Source organism: Benincasa hispida, chromosome 4 (genome assembly GCF_027475165.1).
Source record: "Benincasa hispida cultivar pf3 chromosome 4, pf3_genome.v1.1, whole genome shotgun sequence".
In the NCBI taxonomy this organism is placed as follows: domain Eukaryota; kingdom Viridiplantae; phylum Streptophyta; class Magnoliopsida; order Cucurbitales; family Cucurbitaceae; genus Benincasa; species Benincasa hispida.
Genome location: NC_143481.1, coordinates 68,943,416 through 68,967,550, shown reverse-complemented (window position 1 = coordinate 68,967,550; position 24,135 = coordinate 68,943,416). Strand labels below are relative to the sequence as shown.

General features: G+C 35.2%; 2 protein-coding genes and 1 non-coding gene across 4 annotated transcripts; 2 read left to right on the top strand and 1 right to left on the bottom strand.

Moving 5' to 3' along the window:
• Positions 1–1,425: 1,425 nt before the first annotated feature.
• TRNAL-AAG (transfer RNA leucine (anticodon AAG)) lies at positions 1,426–1,506 on the top strand. Its single transcript has one exon. It is a non-coding gene; the product is annotated as a tRNA-Leu (tRNA).
• A 1,348-nt stretch (positions 1,507–2,854) lies between these two features.
• On the top strand, positions 2,855–11,136 carry ATSPS4F (Sucrose-phosphate synthase family protein). Its single transcript, XM_090313319.1, has 14 exons — positions 2,855–3,315; positions 4,561–4,650; positions 6,423–6,643; positions 6,814–6,877; positions 7,085–7,284; positions 7,369–7,849; positions 8,036–8,167; positions 8,354–8,485; positions 8,591–8,767; positions 9,054–9,107; positions 9,275–9,337; positions 9,512–10,354; positions 10,451–10,578; positions 10,741–11,136. Exons 1-14 carry the CDS (start codon positions 3,106–3,108, stop codon positions 11,027–11,029), a joined length of 3,084 nt encoding a protein of 1,027 aa, XP_090169445.1. The 5' UTR covers positions 2,855–3,105; the 3' UTR covers positions 11,030–11,136.
• A 229-nt stretch (positions 11,137–11,365) lies between these two features.
• LOC120075611 (tropomyosin) lies at positions 11,366–22,739 on the bottom strand. 2 transcript variants are annotated; one of them, XM_090313320.1, is made up of 12 exons: positions 22,474–22,739; positions 22,261–22,347; positions 20,690–20,823; positions 19,786–19,844; positions 19,645–19,699; positions 19,488–19,552; positions 13,053–13,113; positions 12,638–12,678; positions 12,543–12,567; positions 12,240–12,287; positions 11,842–11,961; positions 11,366–11,708 (listed from the first exon to the last, which is right to left on the bottom strand). In XM_090313320.1, the coding sequence occupies exons 1-12, from the start codon at positions 22,520–22,522 to the stop codon at positions 11,640–11,642; spliced, it is 813 nt and encodes a 270-aa protein (XP_090169446.1). In that variant the 5' UTR covers positions 22,523–22,739; the 3' UTR covers positions 11,366–11,639. The 2 variants fall into 2 exon arrangements, with proteins under 2 accessions (XP_090169446.1, XP_038885088.1); XM_039029160.2 differs by having other exon boundaries at positions 12,466–12,567; positions 19,502–19,552; positions 22,474–22,731.
• Positions 22,740–24,135: the final 1,396 nt, after the last annotated feature.

The following is a 24,135-nucleotide window of genomic DNA, read 5'->3' as shown; positions in this document are numbered from 1 at the left end:
CCTTTTATTAATCCTTTAACTCTTTTTTTTTTAAGAAGACCAATGAAATGGAATAATTTTATACACATAAAGGGATAAAATATTTTGTGATTATACTATTAAAATAATGAGACTGACTATCACCGTACGTAAACAAGGTAAAAATCAAGAGACGAATCCAATAAATGACGAATGGAGAATGACGAATGATGTTTCTCTTTAATTTGTATTCAAAATATTCCCCCTTTTTACATCTTTATAATTCTGCTTTTTTAGTGTAAACTCCATCAAATCTCACTTTTATCATAAAAAAGTATTAAACAAGAAGACAAAAGGACATGTACTAAGAATAAAAATAGTATACTCAAACAAAAAACATGACCATAAACATTTGTTCAATTCAAAGAGAGAAAAAGAAGGGTTGAAAATTAAGAGATGAATAACACAATGAATAATTTGAATCATGAATATTGTTATAAAGGTGTAGTAGCGTGAAAAGTCAATGTTACCGTTTCTACATGGCTCAAACTAAATCATATAAAACATATAAAAGTGTTTGAAGTAAAGGGTCAAGTTCTATAGATTATTGAATTGTTTAGTCGTTAAATCTACTATAGAAAAAGTTACAGTCATAAATTGATATTTATTAACTGCAAGGTTCACAAACTCCTTAAACTAAACATGTCCATCGTCTCTTTTTAACTACAACACTACTTTCTTTTTCTCTAGTATCTTATCCTATTTGATGCATTTTTTCTTGTATTTTTTAATGATAATATTTAATTAATTTTTTCACCCATTTTTTTTTTTTGATACAATAAGATGTAACTCAATAAGTCAACATGAACATATATCTCAACTGACATATGGATATGGTAGCGTATGTGATGTTGCCTCTTGGGTATCTGATATCATAAGAAAGTAATTAAAACCGATCTTTAGACTTTGTTGTAGTACTTCCTTAGTATCTATTAACTCTTTATAAATAATTATTTAACATTATTAAACTCTACAACATTCTTAAAGAATATCATAATGATAATTAAAAATAGTACCTATATTATAGTATGATAAAATATTTTTGATTAAATTATAAATTTGATCTCTCTGTAGTTAGAAAAAAGTTGAAATTGAACTCTTTTAGCTTTAATTCATATTATAGATCATAGGAACAAAATTCTACCTTTCAAATTATAGAGATTAAATTTATAATTTAAGTGATATATATATATATATATATATTTTTCCAACTTGAAGTTTTATGTTGTGGGACATATGATGAAGATGCAGAGTATGAAAAGTGAAAATTTCGAAAAGCTAACTGGGAATCACCTCTTCCGGTTGGTCCTAGACGTTGATAGTACACGTATTAATGAATAGGATCCATGTCGTATATATATTAAATATTAGATATATTAAATAAAGAATGTGGGTCACACCAAACAAGTTGAGATGGCCGAGTTGGTCTAAGGCGCCAGATTAAGGTTCTGGTCCGAAAGGGCGTGGGTTCAAATCCCACTCTCAACACTAAATTAACCTTTAATTTTTTCCTTTTAATTTTCTTCAATCTCAATCCGTGGGACCCACCGCAGATGCCTGGATTTCTATGACGACCGGTGGGTGATTTTTTTTTTTATTTCAATTTGTATTACTCATTTTTATTTAATAACAAATTTAATCCCTATAATTTTTTTTAAAAAAATTAGTCTCTGTAATATAAGAAAGTCGGAAATTAATTTCATCAACTATTTATAAGTTCTATAAATTATTTATAAGAATTTTGTAAAACCAAAAAAAACTAAATTCATAAATTATAGGGATTAATTTCTAATTTTTTTTTTTCAAATTATAGGACAATTTATATCAATAAACAAAGCCTTCGGAAAACACAAGTAGCTTTTCCAATGCCATTGAAGTGAAAAGGGAGAAGAAAAACCTTGAAAATTATGGTGTGCATGTTAAATAGTTATTTGCAAAATCATAATTTTGGAAAGATAATAACTCTTTCTAGATGATTTATGACTGTAAACTAATACATCAGAAAACACAAAAGTTATATTTATCAACACATTTGTTTTCAACTAATTTTTGTTCTAAAAATAGATGCGCGTATTCCAAAAACAGTTTATAAGCAGTACTTTAACGTTTATATATATATATATATATATATAGTTACATTTCAGAATAAGTTTCAGTTTTCTTTCAAAAATATTTTAGAGAATATTATTTAGAGTTTTTGTAAAGATTTAAATGATTATACATATTAAAAATCAGTACTCACAAACTCACAATTAAAAAAAAAAAAAAAAAGTAAGAATATCTCCATTAACTTGTTTATTAAAATAGTTAATTTGTGAGGACACACTTAAAAAGAAAATTAAATTATTCGAATATATGCAAAACATAATTATTTTAAAAATACTTATTAAAATCTGACGGCCAGTGTGTGTGATATAAATAATATTTACATCGCTAAAACTAACTTGCTATTATTCTCCCAGCGACGCCACACCCAAAATGTTTTCATTTTTGTTAATCACAAAATAATAATAATAATAAAGAAAGAAATAAATAAAGAATCAAATAATCAAATAAAATAAAAATTTAAAAAAAAAGTGATGTGTAGAAATAAGTTATGGAATTTGTTGATGAATGCGTAGGTGTAGTCTAAGGTGCACTTTAGAATAATTTTGCATGGATATTCTCTTCGAGAATTTGTTGATTAATAAGGCAACGAAACCTTTTCCTTTTACACCCTAAACGAAAAGAGAGTTATGGAATTTGCAAAAGAATTTTAGCTAATAATAATTGCGGGTCGGCTTCGGGGTGGGGAATAGAAAGAAAGAATATAAGGTTATTTGGGTAATATGCCTTCAGAAATGGGCTTAGAAACAGAAGTGAGAACCAAATCCTCCCTTTTCTTGGATTTGCAAGTCTTAGAAAAGGATAAAAAACTGAAAATTTTGATATTCGATGCCCTTTCTCAGAGAGTATATATATGAGCAGGTTTCAAGCTTAAGACGAGCAAAATCCTGGTCTCTTCTAATTCTTCTTCATTGAATATATATATATATATATATATAGAGAGAGAGAGAGAGAGAGAGAGAGAGAGATAGAGAGAATAATATGGCAACTGGGAATGAATGGCTGCATGGGTATTTGGAAGCGATTCTGGACGTAGGAAGCAACACAAGCAAAAAACTAGAAGGAAAGAACAGAATTAGGAGGTTTGAAGACAAACAAAAGAAAGGGAAGCTGTTTTGCCCAACAAAGTACTTTGTTGAAGAGGTCGTTTACAGCTTCGATGAGTCTGATCTCTACAAAACTTGGACCAAGGTCTTCTTTCATTTACACATTAATTAATTACCTCTCTAACTCTCTCCCTCTCTATATAATCTCTCCCCTTATTTTCTTCTCTATATATCTCTATATTTTTCATTTTTTAATTATTCAATTACTGTTATTTTGTTATTTTACTAATGCATACTACATGTATTTCTTGATGAGTAATGATTAGGCATGACCCTCTTCTTCTACACACAAGAAAATATATTTTTAAATAAAAAAAAATTATCACATGACAATTTTTAATTGGGGTAACTTGGGCTGCAGCCTTTCTTTGTTAGCAGCCCACCTCAAATCATAATGAGAGATTTTTATTTTTTTTTTAAAAAAAAAAAAAAAAAAAGAAAAGAAGAATTTACTAATGTGACAATTGAACTGAAAAAAAAAAAGAAATGCAATTTCTTATTTCAATGGACAGAATGCGTGATAGAAATTATTATTATTACTTACGTGCAGTACTGTGTATTCCTCAACATATTTCATTCTTTATTATTTATTTCAGTAATATTAACTTAACATGAATTTTCCATCACTATTTTTATGTAGTAAAAATAAAATAAATAGAAAAGAAAGCCAAATAACTAATTATTAATCAAAAGAAGCAAAAAAAGACAACATGACACATAAGAAGAGTATATATTCCTTTCTAATCTAAAAGCAAAGCAACGTCAGCTCCCCCACTGTAGCATTACCTCTTTTTGGCCACTTTTTGAAGGAGAATATATATATATATATAACCTTTTGATTATCTCTCATTTAATTGTAAACTACCGCTTAGGAAACAAAAAGTTAGCCAAGTATTTGCATATGCTAGTACTACGCAAGATCAATAGTTGAGAATTGTACCTGATGAATAGAAAATCCCTTTTTGCTTCAAGATTTCTACTGCCTTTGATGAATGATAAAACTTCCTAATCTAAAGAGGCTAAACTGTATCCCTTCCAGTAAAATCACTGCCCAAAAGCTTATTAATTACTCAAATAATCAAATCATCAAAATTTAATGCTAACATGAGAGATGGTAATATTTTGCAGGAATTTATACAAAATCATCCTTGATTCCAAAACTCTGAATAAACTATATCAGTTAATATATTTCTAATACATGGTATAACTACGCCAAGATGATCCATCATCGTCGGAAATAACACTAAAACAAAAGAAAAAGGAAATGGAAGCAGTGTATGTTTGAAGGAAAAGTACAGAGAATTAATATGATGAGATTATACTTTCACAGGTGATTGCAGCTAGGAATACACGTGATCGCAATAATAGACTGGAAAACATGTGCTGGCGCATTTGGGATCTGGCTCGCAAGAAAAAGCGGGTGAGTCTTAAGTATGCAATTCATTTTCTAGCAAATATGAATACTGAATACTGAATACTGATGCGTCCTAGTTTAGAAATAACGAACCAACTTTAAAATCTTAAGTAATAACGAGTAATTATAATTTTATAGTTAGTTTATAACGGTATTACTTATTAGCCCACCCAGAAGAATAATTTGGTCATTTTTGGTCCCTAGTGTCGTGTGTGTGTGTTTTTATTTTGTCCTAAGGTTTTTTTTTTTTAATTTCACCCCATGTGTTTTAATACTTATCAATTATACCTACATCATTGACATGAAAAGTTGGCAACATTTTTAAATTTTCTAACTATTAGGAAATATAACTCATCCAATTTTCTAATGACTCGCTAGTATCATGTGTATGTTTATTACAAGCTAATTTTATGTTTTCCCAACTGTATATATATATATATACCAACTATGAGGGCATAATTGAAAATTTTTAAAAGTGACTAAATTAAAACTTTTTAAATATTAGGAACCAAATTGGAAAAACACTATAACATTATGAACTAAAACATATATTTAACCATTTATTTATCGTTGTTTTCTTAACATCCATAGATTCTAAGATAAAATATCATTCATCACTATACTTCAAAATTTGTTTAATTTTAGTCTATATTCTTAAATGCCCAATTTCAATCCTCATATTTTCAAGAAAACATAAATTTTTAATTTCTGCTGCTTGTTTAATTGTTGATTTTTTCAAAAACTTTTCGTTATTTATATTAGCATTTTCACTCAAAATTTTAAAAACTTATTCACACATATTATATTTTCTTCGATGAGAATATTATTATTATTTAACCAATTTTAATAAAAAAAAAAAATCCTTTTGAAAAAATAAACTTAAGATTTATTACAAATATATAGACTAAATTGGATAGGTAAATGTATAAGAACTAAAATTGAAAAAATCTCAAATATAAGAATCAAAGTATATTTTACCCTAGAATTTATTGGAACAAGGAAATACTTTTGTTGATTTTTTTATCCTTTTTTTAAATAAAAAAATCGCTTTTAATTATTAAAACATATTTCCATTCCTGGTGTTTATCTCGAAAATGTGTTCAAAATTAAAAGTGAAAAAATAAAATCAATGTTATTTTGCTTTGGGAAGTTTTTTCTCCAGCATAGCTGTCTATGTAAAATCATCAATAGTCGGTTTTTGGAATAACCTGACTTAAATTTGAAGAATTGTTAATTACTGAGTTACGTACACTAGAAACCATTTCTAAAATTTAAAAACACGGATACAAGTTTTAAAGAAAAATGGTTGCAAAACAGTTCAATTTAACAAAAAAGCAAAAAGAAAAACAATAGAGCTCTTTGATCTTTTAACGCTTATATTCCAGGCTAATTTTCCTTATGGGTGCATTTATTGTTTTGTACTTTTCCATTTTTCTTTTCCACTCACTTTATAGGAGCTCGTATGTCTGAATATTTATTCCTTTTTATTATATTAATGAGATGTTTCTTTTTTAAAATATATATATATATATATCTGAAAACAAAATTGAAAGGAAAAAAAGGAACAAAAAAAAAAAAAAAAATCCTTTAACGTCATTCCTAACAAACTTAAGTGCTGGCGTGAGTAATCAGGCTAGTTTTGATGAGAGTGCATGCAGAATTTCATCGTTTGGTTCCCTACACTCCAAATCCTTGAAGTTCAATGTAAACTAGACAGTAGCTATAGGCTGTAGCTTATATTATATTTAAAAATAGTCTTGTGTTATGTGCATGAACAGATAGCTTGGGATGATGAACAAAAACTAACAAACCGACGACTGGAACGAGAGCAAGGTCGGAGCGATGCTTCCGACGATCTCTCAGGCAGCTCAGAAGGAGAAAGGGATCAAGGGGACACTAACATATCCGAGTCTATCAAAGATAGTCCTAGTACTAATTCTGACATTCAAATTTGGTCTGATGATGAAAAGTCTAGAAGCCTTTATGTTGTCTTGATCAGGTATTACATTCAAGTACTCTAATTTCAATGATGATCATAAAGGAGGTCTAATCAGTAGACAACTAAATATGGGTGGTAATATCACTTGAATAGCCAGAGGACAATGCGTCTCCGCAATTAATTGGTATAAATATGTGTACCTTCTAATCTGAAGTTTCTGATTCTTCCAGTATCCATGGGCTGGTACGAGGAGAAAATATGGAACTCGGACGAGATTCCGATACAGGTGGCCAGGTAAGACGCAATTTGTCAAGTCATTTATAAGCAATAAGATACAGAAAAAGTAAAAGAGAAAGAAAACATGCCTAGATCTTCTTCCTTTAGAAATATACATCTCCAATGAAAGGGCCTGCATGACAAAACTTACCATATCTAAAGCATAGAACTGATAAGTGATATCTATCTATCTCTCTAATATAGTTGTAGTTCCTTTAATTTCAGGTCAAATATGTGATTGAACTTGCTCGAGCTTTAGCCAACACAAAAGGGGTACACCGGGTTGATCTCCTAACTAGACAAATTTCCTCACCTGAGGTAGATTCTAGTTATGGAGAGCCTGTAGAGATGTTGTCGTGCCCATCTGACGGAACTGGTAGCTGTGGTGCCTACATTATTCGAATTCCATGTGGACCTCGTGACAAGTATGTGCTAAATAATTTTTTCTTCCTCGCTCAACATTTACTTCCTAATTGTGGCAATTAATATGCAAGCAAATCTTGTAACAGATACATACCAAAAGAGTCTCTCTGGCCTTATATACCTGAATTCGTCGATGGAGCTTTAAATCACATTGTTAACATGGCAAGAGTTTTGGGTGAACAAGTTGCAGAAGGAAATCCAATTTGGCCTTATGTCATCCATGGTCACTATGCAGATGCAGGGGAGGTGGCTGCTCACCTGTCTGGGGCACTGAATGTGCCCATGGTGCTAACAGGACATTCTTTGGGCAGGAACAAATTTGAACAATTGCTTAAACAAGGGAGGTTGTCAAGAGAGGATATCAATGCAACCTATAACATTTTGAGGAGAATTGGGGCAGAGGAGTTGGGATTGGATGCTGCTGAGATGGTGGTTACTAGCACAAGGCAAGAGATAGAGGAGCAATGGGGACTGTATGATGGGTTTGATCTCAAGTTGGAAAGGAAGCTTAGAGTTCGAAGGCAGCGGGGAGTGAGTTGCCTTGGTAGATACATGCCCAGAATGATGGTATAATACATGCTACCTCTTGAAGCTCTTCCTTTTCTTACATTAAGAAGAATAGCTACCACTAACCCAAATTCATTCACATAATATATTTATTTCATTTGTCACACCTAGAAGATAGTAGAAAGAAAATAGGAAATTTTGGCTTTTGAACATTTTACCGTGAAACTTATCAACCTTTGACCTTAGGTTATACCTCCAGGCATGGATTTCAGCAATGTTACAATCCAAGATTCAATGGAAGGCGAGGGAGACCTAAAGTCATTGATTGGACCAGACAGAGCTCAAAGCAATAGAAATATACCTCCAATCTGGAATGAGGTTTCACATTCTTCTTTCATTTTATGTACTGTTGAAAAACTGAAATTGGAAATGGTGAAATCAACTGATTTTCAGAATGTCAATGAAAAATAGCATAGATTGATTTACATACTTACTTTCAGCTTTCTTCTCTTTAGCAAGGGAAGAGAATTTCTTAATGAATCTCATAGAACAAACTGGATGCAGATTATGCGGTTTCTAACAAATCCTCACAAGCCAATGATACTTGCATTATCCCGTCCTGACCCTAAGAAAAATGTCACCACATTGCTTAAGGCTTTTGGAGAATGTCAAGCCCTGAGGGAATTGGCCAACTTGGTAATAATATAATTCCTCCCTTTCTTCTATCATTGCTTATAATGCATGCCTCTAAAGCCCTACGTATAAGGACTAACTTTTGTTGACTCTTTATTCTTGCTGAAGGTTCTGATTCTTGGTAACAGAGATGATATTGAAGAAATGTCCACTAACAGCTCAAGTGTTTTGATAACCGTGCTTAAGCTCCTTGATAAGTATGATTTATACGGTCAAGTTGCTTACCCTAAGCACCATAAGCAATCTGAAGTTCACCAAATTTATTGTTTGGCAGCAAAAACAAAGGTAAATTTCCCATGCTAACAAATACAAAGAAGTTGCGAAACTTAATTTCTGCATAATTATGTTAAGGATGAGATTGCTCTTCCTCTGAGGGGTTAGCCTTGCAAGAATTAGCTTGTTACAAAGAAATTATCTAACAGTTAAAGGTTTGATTCTCCCACCCCATATATTGTCAGAAACAAAGAAAATATCCAACCTGTGCACCATAGAATAGGCAAAGTTGATGCTAAAGCATTCTATTAATGGTATTCCATAATCTAATAGTTCCTCTCGGTGTTGTTTTTTGAAGGGAGTTTTCATCAACCCGGCTTTGGTCGAACCTTTTGGCCTCACTCTCATTGAGGTAAAAAGTTCACACTTCTATTCACAGATTAAAATGAACTTCATTTCGGGCCTATAATAATGTTTAATTGAAACTAAAAATTAGAAATAGTCCCTAAAGTATGAAATCCACGAGAAAAATGGCTTTGATAACTGATCACCACGTTGATTCCATATCTAAATTTGCAGGCAGCTGCCTATGGCTTACCTGTTGTTGCCACAAAAAATGGAGGACCTGTAGATATCTTGAAGGTAGGTATTACAAGCGAATAACTTGCCCTAAGTACGCCTGGATCCGTAATTCCCTTAGCTGTAGTATTCAATAAGTTCTTTGTACCATGTTTAATGCCATGTGATATTTATCCTTGTCACTTCTACAGAGATTTGTAATCATCATTAATGATCAGACTAATAATGTCTCCTCAGGCATTGCACAATGGACTCCTCGTTGATCCACATGATCAGAAAGCAATAGCAGATGCCCTTTTGAAGCTGGTTGCTGACAAAAACCTGTGGCTCGAGTGTCGTAAGAACAGCCTTAAAAACATACACCGATTTTCATGGACAGAACACTGTAAAAACTATCTCTCCCACATTGAGCACTGTCGTAACCGCCATCCTACCACCCGCCATGAGATCGTACCAATTCTAGAAGAACCCATGAGTGACTCCCTAAAGGATCTAGATGATCTCTCATTAAGATTCACCATAGAAGGAGAATTCAAGTTTAATGGAGAACTTGACGATGCAATGAGACAGAAGGAACTTGTTGAAGCAATTACCAAAAGAATGGTTTCCTCTAATAACAATGACACTGCAAGTTATTATCCAGGTAGAAGGCAAGGACTATTTGTAATAGCCACAGATTGTTACAATAACAATGGAGAGTATACTGAAAGCTTGAGATCGACAATTAAGAACGTGATGCAAACTGGCTCAGCCTTGGGTTTAGGTAGCATAGGATACATATTTTTGACAGGATCAAGCTTAAGAGAAACAATGGAAGCACTGAAATGGTGCCAAGTAAGCCTAGAAGAATTTGATGCGTTAGTGTGTAATAGCGGAAGTGAGCTGTACTATCCATGGCGAGATACAGCAGCTGATACAGATTATGAATCACACATCGAGTACAGATGGCCAGGAGAGAATGTCAGATCAACAGTGACCAGGCTCGCTAAGTTGGAAGGTAGGAACGAGGATGACATAAAAGAACATGTAGGCGTATGGAGTTCAAGGTGCTGCTCCTACAGTGTGAAATCAACTGCCAATGTAAGAATCCAAATATGCTTTATTGTACTGATTTGACAAATGAATATGTGACCTAGGACTCAACATTTCTCATGAGAATCCTAATGTAATTGGCAGATTAGGAAGACCGAAGACCTTCACCAACGGCTGCGGATGAGAGGATTCCGGTGCAATATTGTCTATGTACGAGCAGCATCAAGGTTAAATGTGTTACCATTATATGCATCGAGAAGACAGGCACTAAGGTAAGAATCCTTTCACTATGAGACAACAAAGACTCCACGAAGAAATAAAAAGAATAAGAGTAACAATGATATTATAAAAATGAATTATCATTGCAATAATTACAGAAGAAGGAAAACACCAAGCGAGAAGGCAATTACTTAAATGCCTGCTATCTTTGGTAGGTACCTTTCAATTAAATGGGGAATTGATCTATCCAAAATGGTCATGTTCGTTGGAGAGAAAGGAGATACGGATCATGAAGACCTACTGGCTGGCCTGCACAAGACCATTGTTTTAAATGGTTCTGTTGAGAATGGGAGTGAAAAGCTTCTTCGAAGTGAAGACAACTTTAACAAAGAAGGTATAGTTGCACTCTCACGTGATAGCCCTAACATATCCATTTTAGATGGCAGTTATGGCGTCCATGATCTTTTGTCAGCACTAAATGTTGCTGAGATCAAGAGCTACTAGATACCCTCTATTTTCTTATCCTCCTGTCCTGTTGGCACATATGTAAATAATGAAAAAGAAGAAGCGATTGCCATAATAAGAAGAATATACTTCACTTTTCGTAAGAACATTGATGTTCATAAAAAGGTATACAATTGGTTGTTTACGAAGTTCACATAAAGGTAATTCACAACATTTTCACTCGAGAGTGTTGCAGGAAAAGGAGACTGCAAAATAACAATCGTAAAATAATTTTCAAAACAAATTGCTGGCATTAATGTCCACAGCGGTTGCACAATAAAAAATAGTTTGATTTCAGTATTTTATCCAACTAAGTTGTTTTCCAATGAAAAAGAATTATGAACTGAGAAGAACTATTTATTAGCTTGAGTAGTAACAACGTTTTCCACAACAATAGGATCAAGAACCTAGCACATTACTATCGTAAAAAATAGAAAATAGCACATTGGAAAGAGAAGCAATTACCCTTCAGCAAGTTAAGTTTTTGACAAATTCTAGCACAGGACCACCATCAAACATCTATTCCCCCCTCAATTACCTGCATAGTGGTTAGCTTGTCCCATGACCCATTTCTTCTTCACTCTCCCAACCTACAGAACTGTTCGCATTATCATGTACATAAGCCTACTCCAGCGTTGTATTCCTTTCCACAAGTGCATTTAATCACACGGGAAATTCCCTAAAACGAACAACATAACCCTTTCTTATTAAAAGACAGAAGAACCTCCATGGTGTAGCTTAGAAAAATGATAAAAGTAAAAAGTAAAACCAACCGCCAAATGTTAAGAAAAAATCACTGATTTCAAATTCACCTTCAGTTTTGCAATTTGGTCTTGAAGTGATCGTGAATACTCAGTTTCTCCGGCTTGATCTGATAAGAGAGCCTTGCACTCTTCCTCCAATGTAACATCATCCATTGCTCTGAGTTCTGGCTGAAGTTTTTATCCAGGAAAAAGTATTAAATAAGAGATTATAATAAAACAGGTTGATTCTAAAATGTTTGATAGAAGATTTGGGATATCATTGATTTGTATGTTTGAAACCTAGCCCCATAATTGGGGCGTAAAAACTATTGTTGCAGTTGGGAGGTAAATGTAGGTCAGTAGCATAAGGAATTACAATACGTACTGATCACGAAGCAGATCAACTACTTAGCCAAAATTAATTTAATTTGCTAAAAAGAGTAAATATCCGCACCATGTACACTAACCTTGAAATCATTTAACTCGTTCTTAAGTTCCTCAATTGACTGTTCAATCTGAAACAACAATAGATGCTGGCCAAAATTAACAATCTAAAGTTTTAAAAAATGTTTCCTATCTTCTTAGCAGCTCTTTCTTTTCCTTTACGTATATGTGGAATGTGGATGGTAGGAAGTTGCACATGGAACCGCTCTTCTTATAATTGCACATACAACCTTTGATGACATTAATTACCTTGGACTTCTCCAAAACAAGTGCACATTTCCTCTTTAGAACTTGACTAAGTTTAGCTTCCGCAGATTCCAACTTACCCAATAGATCTTTCCTCTCTTCCACCTGCAAACTAACATTAGATCAACACATTATGGTACAACACATTTGCAAATCCGTGGCAGGAGTTTAATACCAGATTGTTAGGATTGCAGTATATACGAGTGCCAGAGATCCCTACAAGAGAGATGAAATAAATCAGTATGAATTTCATCCTACAGTACTATATTGTTACATCATAAATGGAAGTCAAATAATCAAATTTTAAATTTGAACTTCACTTGCAAACCATTGTATGAAATGTTGCATGCTATTGATCAAATTGCTACTAATTCAGAAACTAAAAGAAATTATTTCAAAAAGCCTTATACTTTGAGAAGCTTTGAAAAATGCCTGACAATTCTACTTTATCATCCATTCTATATCTACATGCAAAAGTCAAAACTAGTTACAATTAGGATAGATTTAAGCAAAACCGTTCTGAAGTAAACCATTTTACGCATTATGATTAATTAACAACTTGAAGAGGGGTATAGGAGGTCCAGAACTACCTCCAACTGTATCAGAAAATCCTTCCGTTTCACTTGCTCGCTTGGCAGTTTCAAGTTTAACCTGCAATCGACTCTAATCAGTTATGCTGGAAGGAATAACTTATTGTACATAGGGGAATGCAAAACCTGCAAACATAGGAGATTGAAAAAATGATTTAAAGATTGAAACTTTTTCAGCCTTAGTTGTAAATAAATTGATTGGCCCTAGCACAAGCTTTTAACTCCAAATTACTTTCTTGGTGAATAAGGACTGACGGTCAAGAACGAATTCTTCAACTATCTTCAATTCACTTAGATTGATAATTTTGTATGGATGATTTTGTTGAAAAACAGCTTGTAACCCTAGGGGTATTTTAGTAATTGTATATACCCTAGGGCTTCCCACTAGTCTATTTATTTGGCCTATTCTCTTGTACTTTGTGTATCAATATAATAATAAAAAATCTGTCTCTATCGTGGTTTTTTCTCCCTGATCTAGGGTTTTCCATGTAAATCTTGTGTTCTTTTCTTCTCTCTTTTTCAACATGGTATCAGAGCATGGCAACGAGAAACCCTAGCCATCATCGATGAGAATAGACCAGATTCTCCATCAACAACCTGCATTGGAACTAGTGGGACCGTAAACGCCGACATCATTAAAGCCATTCGAGAAGCCGTGGAACAATAACTCCAAGCCGCGCTGCCGAAAATCATCCAATCAGTGTCCGACCTAAACCCTAGCCGACTTAGTTCCAGCCACTCATTCCTAGCCGAACAGATCCCGTCGGATCGTCGCTCGACCCCAGCAAAACAGTCGCAACTCCAGCCACTCGACCCCAGCACGTTCCAGACCCCGCCGCTCGACTCCAGCCGCACGTCTCTGTCGGTCAATCCAGCCGGTGGGATGATCCATGGACAGCAGCAGTCGATCATGGTGATCCAACCGGCAAACCCAGACGGTGGTGCCCTCATTGGTCGAGTCATCCTGGGAGAGGTCAATCAATCTCTATGCGCCGGTCTTCTGCCCAAGTGTTTCGATCGACTTTTCAATCTAGCGGTCTGCTCCGATGGCACCGGCGGTCGGGTCTGCACATCAACCTTGCCGAGGGTCTACAAATGATCTCCAACAGCGTTTTGCCCATCTCCAATAGCAGATTGCAGATTTTGGAACGGTTCTTGGGACGAACTCTCAACCAGAATTATCGGCCAACATACCAATATATTCTGAAAACCCGGTAAATTCTTTCCTTATTTTACCCACTACAAAAATCTTGTCCGGATCCATGGGAAATTCTGCATGATTTATTATTGTCTCTCGGGCAGAATCCATCAGAATGGCCTTGGAAGGACGCATAAATTTGGGTACTTGACTGGAGAGATACCTAAGCCCGTACCAGGAGACCCTCGGGAATAGATCTGAAAGGGAGAAGACTCGCTGTTGAGATTTGTTCTTATTAATAGTATGGAACCCCAGATTGGCAGACCGTTACTCTATGCTGCAATTGCCAAAGATATTTGGGATATTGTTCAACAACTTTATTCAAAAAGGCAGAATGCATCCCGACTCTATACGTTACAGAAACAAGCACATGAATGCAAGCAAGGAACTATGGACGTAACGTCCTATTTCAATTAAATGTCTCTTCTGTGGCAAGAGATAGATCTTTGCAGGGAGATAGTCTGGAAATGTGCACATGACGGAGCACAGTATGCAAAAATTGAAGAAGCTGACCGTGTCTATGACTTCCTTGCTGGACTAAATTCGAAGTTTGATGTCGTTCAGAGTCAGATTCTAGGGCAACGCCCTATTCCTTCTCTCATGGAAGTTTGCTCAGAAATACATCTGGAGGAAGACAGATCAAGTGCAATGAATAACCCAGTAATTACCTCTACAGATGCTGCTGCTTTTGCGACTAAGTCCTCCAGCACTAACGACGATAAGAAGCTCACTCTTGTCTGTGAGCATTGAAAAAAACCGTGGCATACAAAGGACCAGTGTTGGAAGCTACATGGACGGCCCCCGAACAGTAAACGTCGCTAGTCACATGACAAATCAACCCCTGGACGTGCACTTGTGAGTGACTCAGCGAATGAGAACCCTCAGTAGACAGTATGACCAACCTAAGTATAGTTGGAGTCAGTGCCATCGCCTAGTCAGGTACTATCCAGTCTTTTGGTCTTATTAGTATTAATGGTAAAAAACCATGGATCGTTGACTCAGGGGCGACAGATCATCTTACTGGTACTTCTGATCAGTTTCTTTCATATTGTACAAGTGCCGGTGACGAACAAATTAGGATTGCAGATGGGTCGTTTGCACCTGTTGCAGGGAAAGGACATTTATCTCCGTTTGAGGGTTTGGTATTGTGGGATGTATTGCGTGTTCCTAAAATATCATATAATTTGTTATTTATCAGTAAAATTACAAGAGATCTGAGTTGTCAGATAGTTTTTTCACCCGATTTTGTTTTATTTTAGGATCTGAGCTTGGGGACAACGATTGACACTGCCCAACACGATAGGGGACTTTACTTCCTGATTGATGATGCTTCCTCTAGGAATGATTATAGGACTAGCCTTGTTTCTTTAAATTTTTCTACTTCTGAGAACGGTTTTTTGTTATGGCATTACCGCTTAGGACATCCAAATTTTTAATACATGAAATACTTGTTTCCGCATTTATTTCGCAATATTAATATGTCTTCTTTAAATTGTGATGTTTGTATTCGTGCCAAACAAAGTCGTTTCTCCTTCCACTCCTAGCCCTATAAACCATTCAAACCCTTCATCTTAGTTCACAGGGATGTTAGGGGTCCCTCACCAACCATAACCTCCATAGGGAAACACTGGTTTGTCACCTTTATAGATGATCATACTCGGCTTACTTGGGTCTTTCTTCTCACTGATAAGTCTGAGGTGTCATCTATATTCCAGCAATTCTATGCCACTGTGGAAACCCAATTTAATGCCAGGATTGGCATTTTGAGAAGTGACAATGAGCGAGAATTCTTTAACGCTTCCTTCCAGGACTTCCTTGCATCCAAAGACATTATTCACCAAAGTTCGTGTGTATACACTCCCCAGCAAAATGGGGTAGCTGAAAAAAAAAATCGTCATTTGGTGGAAGTTTCCAGGTCCTTAATGTTATCCACATCACTCCCGTCTTACCTATGGGGGGATGCTCTCCTTACTGCCGCTCACTTAATCAATTGAATGCCTTCCCGAGTCCTCAACTTTCAAAATCTATTAGACTGTTTGAAAGAGTCCTACCCAACTACTTGTTTAGTCTCAAATGTACCACTTTGAGTATTTGGTTGTGTTGCCTTTGTTCACTCCCACGGTCCAAACCGCACAAAATTCACCCCCCGTGCGAAAAAATGTGTCTTTGTTATGTATCCACTCCATCAGCGTGGGTATAAATGTTACCACCCATCTTCTCGCAAATATTTTGTTTCCATGGATATCATCTTTCTTGAGGATCAACCTTCTTTCCCATTCGCCATCTTCAAGGGGAGACATCTAGTGAAGTGGCTAACTGGTCCACATATACATTTCCCTTAGAATCACCTCCGATTCCCGAACATGTCGGTCCTATCCTCCCTACCAATCAAGTCTCATGGATAACATACTATAGTAAGAATCTCAAGAAGGAAACAGCGCCACCTGTCGCATCTCTGGCTCCGGTCCATGAGTCAAACCCGGTATCAGGTACGTGTATTCCTAAAATTAATGAGATTGATACTTGTGCTGAGACTAACGAATGCAGAGAGGAAAAAGGAAAAAAAAGGTGCTGATAGCACCACTATAGCAGATGGGAAGACAACGGTGAATAGTGATCCAGAAACAGTTCCAGGAAATGTGAATGATACTAGAGATGATGGTTTAAAGGGGACTCCTGAAGATGAAACCCAGGCAGAGGAGACTATTGATCATAGTGGGAAATCTGAAAGTCTGGAAGAGCATGATGCTTCTCTCGATCTTCCAATAGCCCTGACGAAAGGTATTCGGTCATGTACAAGGTACCCTATGCATAGTTACATGACGTACAGTAACCTGTCATCTGAATTTAGGGCCTTTACCACCAGTTTAGATACAGGGGTGATACCAAGTAGCATACAGGAAGCAATGAAAACTGAAGTATGGAAGGTTGCTGTTATGAAAGAGATGAGGGCTCTTGAGAAAAACGGAACGTGGGACTAGGAGATTCTACCCAAAGGGCACAAGACAGTTGGGTGCAATTGGGTCTTCACTATAAAGTATAAGTCAGATGGAACGGTTGACTGATACAAGGCCAGGTTAGTTGCGAAAGGATTTACTCAAACCTTTGGTGTAGATTACTCCAAGACATTCTCTCCCGTAGCTAAACTCAATACTATCTGAGTATTGCTGTCAATTGCAGTTAACAGAGATTGGCCTCTGCATCAACTGGATGTAAAGAATGCCTTTCTCAATGGAAAACTTGAGTAGGAAGTCTACATAAATCCTCCTCCTGGATTTGAAGATTAGTTCAAACAGCGAGTTTGCCGGCTGAGAAAGTCACTATATGGGTTGAAACAGTCTCTGAGGGCCTGGTTTGACAGATTTGCCACCTTTGTCAAAGGACAAGGATATACCCAAGGGCACTCAGATCACACACTGTTTACAAAGAAGTCAACTTCAAGGAAAATTGCAGTTCTCATTGTGTACGTTGACGATATTGTGCTCTCTGGTGATGATGATGATGATGATGAAATTGTGAAACTCAAAGCAAAGATCGCCAAAGAATTTGAGATTAAAGATCTTGGGAAGTTAAGATACTTTCTCGAAATGGAAGTAGTTCGGTCAAGGGATGGGATCTCAGTGTCCCAACGGAAATACACTATTGACCTCCTAAAGAAAACAGGAATGACTGGGTGTAAACCTATTGACACCCTAGTTGAATATAACTCAAAGCTCAGCAATATAGGTAACAGTGTCCCGGTCAATAAAGAAAGGTATCAGCAGTCACGAAAGGTATTTTGAATGATTTGAATAAGAGACGCTGGGAAATTGATATACTTATCTCACACGAGACCCGATATATCATATGCAGTTAGTGTTGTCAATAAGTTTATGCAGGCTCCTTATGAGAAACACATGACAGCAGTTGAACGCATCCTACGATATCTGAAAGGAACACCAGGTAAGGGGTTAATGTTCAAGAAGTCTGATAAACGTTGCATTGAAGCCTACACTAATTCTGACTGGGCAAGGTCTGTTGTTGATAGAAAATCAACATTTGGGTTTTGCACATTTGTTTGGGGTAATCTAGTGACTTGGAGGAGCAAGAAACAAGGAGTTGTAGCAAGAAGTAGTGTTGAAGATGAGTATCGAGCCATGAGTTTAGGCATATGTGAAGAAATGTGGTTAATGAAAGTGTTGTCAGATCTTCATCAAGGTAATGAGCTCCCAATGAAACTGTTTTGTGACAATAAGGCAACAATAAGTATTGCGAATAATCTTGTTCAGCATGACAGAACAAAACACGTTGAGATCAACTGGCACTTCATCAAGGAAAGACTTAACAGCGGAAGTATATGCATTCCTTATGTTTCCTCAAATCAGCAAATTGCAGATGTGCTCACAAAAGGGTTACTCAGACAAAGCTTTGATTATTGTGTCAGCAAGTTGGGCCTTATTGATATTTACGCTCCAACTTGAGGGGGAGTGTCGAAAAACAGCTTGTAACCCTAGGGGTATTTTAGTAATTGTATGTACCCTAGGGCTTCCCACTAGTCTATTTATTTGGCTTATTCTCTTGTACTTTGTGTATCAATTTAATAATAAAAAATCAGTCTCTATCGTGGTTTTTTCTCCCTAATCTAGGGTTTTCCACGTAAATCTTGTGTTCTTTTCTTCTCTCTTTTTCAACTAATTTTATTGAAGAGATCGGGGTCCCAAAATTTATCTCTTAAGATTGTTTGATGGATTCTCAAGCAAATACAGTAAGGAGTAAGTAAGCAAAGGATGATAAAAGTAAAAAGGTCGTGATCAAGGGCAAATATTCTTGAAACAAAGATCCAGAGCCAAACTACACATATGCCATAAGAATGCTATTATGAGTGTTAAATAAGATGAGACTTAAGCATGAAAATCTAATATAGACTCCCACGATGATATTTGAAATTCACATATAGAGACCAAGGAAGATTCTCTTAGAACCTGAGAAGGAAAAAAAATTATATATGAGCGGTAAAATTTACAATAGACCGACTCAAAAGATCTAGTTTGCTATATAGAGATATAAAATTAAAGTAGTGGAAAGAGTCACTTGGATACTTGTTTAATGACTCTCTTCAAACCCGTGTACAAAATCTAATGGTTATATCTATCAGTCGAGAGACAACCATTAAATCTCATAGGTGCAAAGAAAGAGCAGCTGAAATATATCATAATTACTCATATAATGAGAAATAGTGGAGAAGCAGGAAAGATGACCTAGAGAGAAATACCAATTCGTGTTCTCCCACTTCTCTGCGGATCATGTTAGCATTTACCCAATCCTACGCCAAAGGTTGCATAATAGACTAAATTCCGAAACATAAATAATGGATTAAAATTCATAATTGATATGACATAGGTTTTGGAGTTCAACCTGCTGATCTTGGAATTTGAGACTGATCTCCTCAGCAACTTTGGCATAATAAGTACTATCATGGTCAAATATACTACTGTTAATAATGCCATCATGCACCACTGGCAGAATCAGTAACTCCATCTTGCGTAGTTCAATCACCTCTTCTCAATAATTTTGGCTCCTAAGCTGACTTTTTCTTGCTGAATGAGCTTGAGAGTCTGAATATCAACCAGTTGAGAGTATTTAACTAACAAGAGGCTGGTGCAAAATAGTATTCTTTGAAACCCATAATGGAAAGAAACTAAACAAATATTTTTCTCCTCTTGTTAAACAGGAGAATAAGTGAACCGGAGAAAATATTTCCCTTTGTTCTTTAAGTTTAATGAAACTAGACATCAGAGGAACTCTTTTTCTTTTAAACCTATTAGATATACAAGACTTGGGCAAAATATCCAGCCTCAGCTCACTTATTTGATTGACTAAAGCCAAGAAAGAAAAACTATGGAGAGGCCGGACCAGAAGAAAAGTTCTGATTCCATTTCATGAGCAAAACGCTTGAGGTCGCACAATATGACTTTCCTTTTTAGTTCATTACTCCACTAAATTTAATCTTATACATCGTATTTACCCAGCAATTTCAATACTAGCAGTGTAATAAGAGAGGAAAATTTAACTTTTTGTTCTATTTTCTCCATTTTTGTAAGAAATTTTAGAAAAGAAAAAAGAAAAGGAATGTAAAAAATCCTTCCTCATCAAAACTGTAAACTGCTTGACGGAGAATCAAACTTACAAATCAAAAGAATTGGAGAAAGGAATTGATTTGTTCTATGCCTGCAACGGAACAATATCACCATTTTGATACATATGCTTTGCTCTCTCGATGGCAATCCATTTTTGTTAGCAATGAGAAATGATGAAATGGAGATCAATTATTTACAATGTAGATGCTATAGCATGGTCCTTTTACACTAATTAAAAGCAGTTGTTAAACAGCTTTTAGACCTAAACGGGAGGGAAAGCACACAAGGCAGCCACCAACACACAAGTACAGAGAAGAGACCACCTGAGAAAGTGTAGCTATGTCAGACTCCAAAGAGGCTATTTTTCTTTGTTTTTCCAATATCTGGAAGCATATTTCACCCTTAGCCCTCATCATTCGCTCTGCATCTTCATTGAGTTGTTTTAACTCACTTTTTGCTGCATCAAAACGTCTTTAGTGAAAGCAAACTAATCTAGCAATTCAATCTAACAGCTCAAAATTTTTAGCTTGCTCGAAATATTAATGTTTTAGGACAAAAAGAACTACAATTAAGTCTGCTGGCAACTTGAGCTAACAAGAGATGCAATGACGCTGCCAACAAGCGGTCACAGGCCCGAAACTAAACTGAACATGGAACAAATTGTGCCTAAGTTCATTCAGCCGACCAATTCTCAACAGAAAGTATTCCAACGGCAACAGCTGCTAATCAGCATTACATGAGAACTACAAGCAAATAATGGATTTGTAAGACAAAGTATGGTGAAGGCGCCTCCAATAAAGAAATTAGAATGTTAATCCAAAAGGTAATTGATTATTCATTCAAAAATCATCAATATAAGATAACATACTATATTAAAAGCCTTCTAGAATAGTACTGGATTAGGTAATAAAAATAGGTAAATAAAATGAAAGATGAATCAGTCCTGTTTGGTTGATTTACGTAATGGTTCTATAGTATTTGGGAGTTATCATATCAGCAAGATATATATATATATATAAAAAAAAAAACTAAATCTGACTGAAGTAAGAGCAGAATGAGACGAAATGAAAATACTTCAAGGACACACTACGCATTACATGGCACTGGATCATAATGACAGCATTCTAGATGTGCACCAAACGTTTAGTCTTTTTTTTTTTAAAAAAAAAAAGAAGGATTATGCCTAAGATGAAAGCAAAGAAGTTCGATATCACATTAGGTTCACTGGAAAATATGTTGGATCAACTTAGAAGAAGACGAACGTTCTTAGGTTTTTGTTAATCAATTCACGTAATAATGTATTGCCGATATGAATTATGACATTCTTCAAACAGGATTATTTTACCACTTTGAAATGCCTTGGCAAAAAAAAAAGTATTCAAATAGATTTTAGGACTAAACGCATCAACTTGTTTGAGGACAAAAGGTCTATGCTAGTCTCTGAATAGATTAGAAGAATAATTCAGTTGCCGTTGTAATAAAAACAGCAAAATCCTTCAATTTCACCCTGTATTCATGGTTGTAGTCGGCAGACTACAGGAAAATGGCATGAAGTAACCAGAACTGCTTTCAAATAAGTTCATCCTCCATCCATATGTATATATATCAGAAGAATTTAGAAAACGGGGAGAAAACGTGAGCAAAAGGCAAACTAGATGCTATGAAGTTTTGAGCAAAAAAATGATAAGAATAATCAGTTAGACACCCTCGGAACCATCTGACGTGAAATAAAACTAATCGAGGACGAGCTAGGAAAAAAGAGAGAATAAATCTGCAAAATCTCAGTAAAAAAAAAATATAAAAATGTACGTTCTGAAATATTTTACTAGATGCAGAAGGAATAACGTTAAGATAAACAGATAACGAACTAGAAGACTAGAAGTAGAGACTTGACCAGAGGTGAGATCGTTCTCCATGGTTTGAATAGTAGCAAAGTGCATATGCTCTTCGACAGAGATCTTCATAGCTTGATCCTCCACGTCTGAGTAAAGATTGATACAGAATCAATCCAAAATAATGTTGCTAAATCCAAAATAGCTCGAAACATAAATTGCCGTAAGTTAAAACTTGAATGTGGTCCTATGAAGATGGAGAAGCCGGTATGTACCATTCATTTGGAAGCGCAGTGTCTTCATGTACTGCAAATACTCTTCCATCGTCGACAGTTCGCAGAGCAAGAAGATGTGATTCAGTTCAAGTTTCTGTTCCGTGCCGATCAAACTATCGCAGAGCGGAAACCAAGAAAGGGAGCGATAAAGCGCGCGCCAGACTCCACGATATTACTAACCAATCTGAGAGTGAGAGATGCAAATATGGAGGGAAAATTTGTGATCACCTCCTTCGAAATGGACACCTTTATTATTTAACTTTAATTTTGACCTTCCGCATTGTACGGTACGCTTGCTATGTGAGTTTAAATATTATTATTGTTTAGTTGTGAATAAAAACTAAGTTAATTACAATTTTAATCCTCTTGGGCATATTCGATTCTAAGGCACAAATATTTATTCAATAAAATGTACAAAATAATATGATATCAGAGTTCGCACTGTCTAGAATTTTGCTCTAGTTTTCTTATTCTCAAAGAGAGTAGTCACTCGACCGTGAAGCACGTAGTTGTTCCTTAATCTTGAAACTACAATAGGTTCAACACCCATAATTTTTTCCATTGAGATTTGTGACTCCCTCAAAACTTGTCGACTCCACAACCCTAATAAAAAAAATTATAATAGCACTTGTTGAGAGAAAGATAAGTATTATTAAAGTTGTGGAACATTAAAATACCATGATATTAAATCTATCATTTACAGTCAAAGGGAGCTTAGTTCGACAATAATTGACATGATCTTTCTAGGTTCAGTATTTGATTCTCCATCTCTACATAACAAAGTGGGAAAGGAGTTATCCCACATTGAAAGTTTAGCAATGTCGAGGGTATAAATATAAAGGTATGCAAAGTCTGTATTGGAGTTGATGCCATAAATCTCGTAGGATCCTATATGAGATATTCATAAACCACAAATCTAATTATATAACGTCGTTCATGATAGAGACTTTCATTTTATGCTAGTTTGAATTGTTCAAATTAACAAGAGGAAGTTTGATTTTATATGATATAATTAAATTTGTTCAATTATATGCGATATAATTGATTTGATGTATAAGATACATTAATTGGAGGAATTTGATATAAATATGATTTCTATTAAATAAAGGAGAAAATAACTATGGTTGAAATATTACATATGATGTGATATTAAAACTATAGGTTATAAATATAATATGATAAATTAGTTATTATATTTATTTATAATAAAACAATTATATGATAATTGTGGGTGGTTATATATTTTCTCCTTAACCGTGCAAGTGGAAGGTTGTGTTCAGTTTTCATAATTGAAGGATAAAATGAAAAGAGTCTTCATTTTGTTAATCGATTGCTTCATTTAGTGAAATACTAATCTTTTGCTCACAAGAGACTACATGATGTAAGAGTGTATTAACATGCAGCAGAAGTAATAAGGATCAATAAGAATTCAAATTCACTAATTTTGGCATAAACTAAAGCATGCCCATCTAAAATAAGAGGATTTTTTTATCATATCTTTGTAGAACTCTTCAAGATCTTGATCAATCAGCAGCAGTCTTCTCCAAATAACACCGTGAACCACTCAAGATCTTCCTCACTATCCTCTTGGAGCTTTAGAACGAGTTGTGGGACTGAAGAACAACTTGAAGCAATGAAAACACAAGGAGAAACTCACAGTAG